We start from the raw sequence: 4,537 nt of genomic DNA, 5'->3' as shown, positions 1-4,537 counted from the left end.
TCTCTCTCTCTCTCTCTCTCTCTCTCTCTTGCTTTGCCTATCTTGAATACTTGTGTGAGTAGTCTTAGCGAACCCCAATATTTTATAAAGCAAAGCGAAGATAAGAAGTGAGGCTCTCTATTCCTTCGCCTCTAGCAAACAGCGCACAGCAGCAGTACCGCAGGAACCGTCCCCTTTCAAGAGACACGGCAATCCTCCCAGCGTAATTAAAGACGTCAGCAATGAAGGTGACTGTTGTGTCGGGGTCCCGGTCGGAGGTGGTCGAACTGCCTGCCAGCGCCATGCTTGATGACCTCAAGAAGAACTACCGGCCTAAGATGGACATCCACCGCAAGTCCTTCAAGGTGGCGGCCGGCGGCAACGACGAGAAAGGCAAGGCGGTGCTCGTCACGCTCGTCGACAAGCTTTCACTGCACATGCAGGGTGTGAAGGATGGTGCTGAGATCACCTTTAAAGACTTGGGTCCGCAGGTCGGCTACCGCACCGTCTTCGTCGTCGAGTACGCGGGGCCGCTCGCCATCATTCTCTTATACGCGATGCGGCCGTCCTTCATTTACGGCAGCACCATCGCCAACGGGTACGGCTACACGCAGAAGGTGTTCATCTCCCTCTTCGCTGCGCACTTCGTCAAGCGCGAGCTGGAGACGTTCCTTGTGCACAAGTTCTCGCACCCGACGATGCCGCGCCGCAACATCATCAAGAACTGTGTGTACTACTGGTCCTTCGCGCTCTTTATCGGCTACGTTTTGTGCCACCCGTCTTACACAGAGCCGTCAAGCCGCACGGTGGTGAATGCGTCGGCGGCGGCAATGGTGCTCTTCGAAACGCTCAACTTCGCTGTGCACAAGCAGTTAAGCGGCATGCGCCGCAGTGACGGCGATACAACACGCACGGTGCCGGGCGGGCCGCTCTTCTCGCTCGTGTCGTGCCCGAACTACACCTTTGAGGTTCTCTCGTGGGTGGCCTTCTCCGTCGGCACCAGCATGATGTCGTCGTGGTTCTTCACCTTTGCCGGCCTGCTGCAGATGGCGGAGTGGGCGGTGAAGAAGCACAAGGGATACGTCCGGTCGGACCCCGCGGTGAAGAAGAAGAAGGCCTTGATTCCATTCATCCTCTAAGTGGGTGTGTGTGTGGGGGAAATGGCTGCTGATCATCGGGTGAGACATTCACTTTTTTTTCCACGTTTTTTTGTCATTCTTTCTTTCTTTTGGGATTGATATGTGACGCTTTTCCACAATGTGTGTGTGTGCACGAGTGTTTTTTTTTTTTTACAGTGTTGGTATCTTTCTGATTGCTGTGGTCGCTGTTTTTTTTGTTTTTTTGATTTATTTCTTGCCCGCCTGCTTGTTTGCGGGGCGGCGCTTCGCACGCCGAGCGCCCCCACGCGTCGCCAGCAGGCGGGTGTGTGCGCCCAGTCTCACACGCACGACGGAGCAGCAGCAGCGGTGAAGAGGGTGTGGGTGGGAATGTGGGGAACAGGCTAGACGGACGCCACAGCAACGAGTGCAGGGGAGTTGGGAGGGGAGGGGAGGGGAGAAGCACAACAACAGCAGCAGCAAGAAGAATAACCCCAACGGTGGCTGCAGTAGCGCCCATCGCAGGCTTCCAAAGCAAGGAGAGAGGGGACCCACTACTGTTTCGAGTGAAGTGAACCATATTGCCTTCACATACGCAGACCTGAAGGAGGGTGCAATGGGCCTATTCGTGTGCAAAGCGAATAAGCCCCGACAAGATGACTAGGGAAACGAGAAAGGAAAACAGAAAGCACACGCATACACGCACATAAAGAAATGAAAAGAAAAAAAAGCTTGTTAGCAGCTACGCAGGAATGTGAGCAAAGGAAACACAATTCAACGCTTCATAGGATTTTATCTGGGCTCGAGACTCCTTTCGGTGCAACATGAAGGAATTCGCGAGAATGCAAGTAATGCCGGGGTCAGAAGGTCATGGTGAGTCTGTTTGTGTGCCTTCGCTGCAACTATTCCTTCTCGCTTCTTTGTATTGCTTCCACTCTTAGCATGTGCATCGCCACTCCAAGATAAGGAGGGGAGAGCCGGCAAGGGAGAGATTGGGGTGCTGCCGCAATGGAGGCAGCGGCAGGGGCGTCGACGGTGGTTGCCAGCAACGGTCCGCTCGATGAGACATTTCTCTGCGCCAATTTGGAGTACTTGGCGTCACTGCACCCACCCGCCATCACTCCGGTGCTGCCGCTGCTGCACGGCGGGGCGGGGCCGCTCCCGCACGACTTTACGCCGACATCGCCCATCGTCTTGCAGGTGAACGCAGTGGAGGATGTGTCGCTCCCACTGGCACAGCGCCTGCGTGCGCTGGTGCCGGCAGAAGGAGCAGAACAGGAAGAGAAGCCACAACAGGGGACGGAGCAGCAGACAAGTGTAGAGGAAACACTGCGCGCCATGGAGAGTGATGAGCCTGCGTCACAGCGGCGCGGACGTCGGCAGCGGTTGCTTCGTCTGACACTCACCGACGGCTTCACACGCGTCATCGCGGTCGAGGACTGCCAGAACGGCTGCGATGCGCTGCGTAACGGCGTTGCCTTGGGGGCTAAATTGCGAATTGCCGCACCTCTGCGGATACGTCAAGGCGCGCTGCTCCTCACCACGGAGAGCACGGTGCATTTGGGGGGATTTGTGCCGGAACTGCAGGAGTTCTGGATGAAGCACGCGGCGGCGATGCTTGAGCAAATGTCTGGAATGCCGCGAAGGCGTGAGGTGACAGGTGTGCCACCTAACACCGTCGCTCCTCCCCCGAATGAGTCGGTGCACGATCAGGCTGCTATGGCTATTCATGAACCTCATAACCACCACCAGCAGCAGCAGGTGCAGGTGCAGCTGCAGTCTGCCGTTTCGGGGTCTTTGCATAGTAACGGAGCTGTAGTCGGTTCAATTCCGGTGTTGCAGTTACAGCCGCTCTCCGCGTGGCCGTCGCATCACCCGCCCAATGCTCCCTTCGCCACGCTGGCAATCATCAGCGAAGTCACATCTGAATTGACGATGCGCGAGGACGCCGTGCATTGCGGTGGCGGCTCGCTGCTGTTCTCACTNCTCGTCCTACTGACACCACCGCCGCCACCAGGAGCAGAAGCAGAGGCAATCGGAAGCAGCACCAGTATTGGGGACGATGGCGGGCTGGTGGTGGACCTGGGTCACCGTTTTCTGCGGCAAGTGCTCCGCATGGACCCCGACGCGTTCCGCGCACTCTCCGCCTCGCGCCTCCCCGACGACGTGGCGCGCCTCGACGCGTTGGTGGAGAGCATTGGCCGGGAGCTAGAGAACTTCGGTGTGGCGCGCTTCGTGCTGCAGCAGCGTGAGGCGGACGGCATCATTGAAGTTGTGGAAGCGACGCGGCAGCAGTCCGTATGATAAATGGGAATCGCATATTTTCCTCGCCGTACATATGCGAGGGAGAGGCATGGGGCAGCAGACAGCCGTATTCACAAAGAAAGTCTCGGGGAGAGGGAGAGAGCAGAAGAAGACATTCGTCGTGTGAGCTGCAAACCCACAGAGACGAGTATCGCAGCCAGTACCGTGCCGGTGCTCATCACAGTGGGGGGGGGNGGGGGGGGGGGGGGGGTGGCCAAGCGCCTCCTATGCTCTGTTCACCGCCCATTAATCATTCTGCCTTACCAGACAGACATTTTGTCATCTTGTAAGATATTTCCCTCCTCGGTCTCTGCCTCTGTCTTCTTAGTCACTTGTTTCTCTCTTTATTTTTGTTTTTTCTCGCCCCTTGCGAAGCACGGCACGCAAGCGACACCGAGGCATCTGGGTGACGGATACCAAGTGGAAACGGAATCAAGGAACGAAAGTCACTGTGGACACGCACGCCGAGTGAATAAAGAATTCAAGTATGGGCTGTGGCTACTCCCTCTACTCCGAACCTGATGATATCATCTTCAAGTACAAGGGGCCGCCGCGTGGGTCAGGCCGGGCCTACAAGATGTTTAAGAAGGAGAATGGACTGCTGTTCCGCATCGAGATGAATGGTGGGCGGTGGGCCTTCTATAACGACACCNACAAGATGTTTAAGAAGGAGAATGGACTGCTGTTCCGCATCGAGATGAATGGTGGGCGGTGGGCCTTCTATAACGACACCAAGGAGTATGAATTTCATCTGCGTTACGTCTTTGACGAGGGCAGCGAGGTGACGGGGCTCGGCGACACCACTGTGACGGAGATGGACGACGGCACCACAATCGTGGAGACGATTGTGTACCCTCTCGAGACCCTAATGTTTGTCGAGGGCGATATTACGGGTGGCCGCGGCAGGATCGAGGCGATGCCGGTGTCCGGACGCTACAAGCGAGAGAAACTGAGGGGGAAGCTCATGCGTGGCACATGAAGGGAGAAAGGATAAGAAAAGAAAAAAATGAATGCGATCATTGTATGAGTCTTCACTCTCGATTTTCTTTCTTTTTTTTGTTTTCTGTGGCTGACGCGTACCCGAGTTGGTGCGGGTGGTGCTGTATTAGGTTGCCGTTGCGTGGTGGGTGGAGCGGGGGGAGGGGTGGGGGCGAGCG

The 4,537-nt window shown here is 56.5% G+C and overlaps 3 protein-coding genes across 3 annotated transcripts; all 3 read left to right on the top strand.

The window, feature by feature from the left end:
* Nucleotides 1–221: 221 nt before the first annotated feature.
* DQ04_11921020 (putative 3-oxo-5-alpha-steroid 4-dehydrogenase) lies at nucleotides 222–1,118 on the top strand (the record flags this gene model as incomplete). The annotated part of the gene is made up of 1 exon (XM_009316641.1): nucleotides 222–1,118. The coding sequence occupies one exon, from the start codon at nucleotides 222–224 to the stop codon at nucleotides 1,116–1,118; it is 897 nt and encodes a 298-aa protein (XP_009314916.1).
* A 966-nt stretch (nucleotides 1,119–2,084) lies between these two features.
* Nucleotides 2,085–3,380, top strand: DQ04_11921010 (apurinic/apyrimidinic endonuclease; the record flags this gene model as incomplete). The annotated part of the gene is made up of 1 exon (XM_009316640.1): nucleotides 2,085–3,380. One exon carries the CDS (start codon nucleotides 2,085–2,087, stop codon nucleotides 3,378–3,380), a length of 1,296 nt encoding a protein of 431 aa, XP_009314915.1.
* A 487-nt stretch (nucleotides 3,381–3,867) lies between these two features.
* Nucleotides 3,868–4,359, top strand: DQ04_11921000 (small myristoylated protein-1; the record flags this gene model as incomplete). The annotated part of the gene is made up of 1 exon (XM_009316639.1): nucleotides 3,868–4,359. One exon carries the CDS (start codon nucleotides 3,868–3,870, stop codon nucleotides 4,357–4,359), a length of 492 nt encoding a protein of 163 aa, XP_009314914.1.
* Nucleotides 4,360–4,537: the final 178 nt, after the last annotated feature.

The sequence above is a fragment of the Trypanosoma grayi genome (assembly GCF_000691245.1).
Source record: "Trypanosoma grayi strain ANR4 Tgr_1192_V1, whole genome shotgun sequence".
Lineage (NCBI taxonomy): Eukaryota > Euglenozoa > Kinetoplastea > Trypanosomatida > Trypanosomatidae > Trypanosoma > Trypanosoma grayi.
The sequence above is the reverse complement of the archived record's forward strand: the minus strand, read 5'-3'. Positions and strand labels throughout refer to the sequence as shown.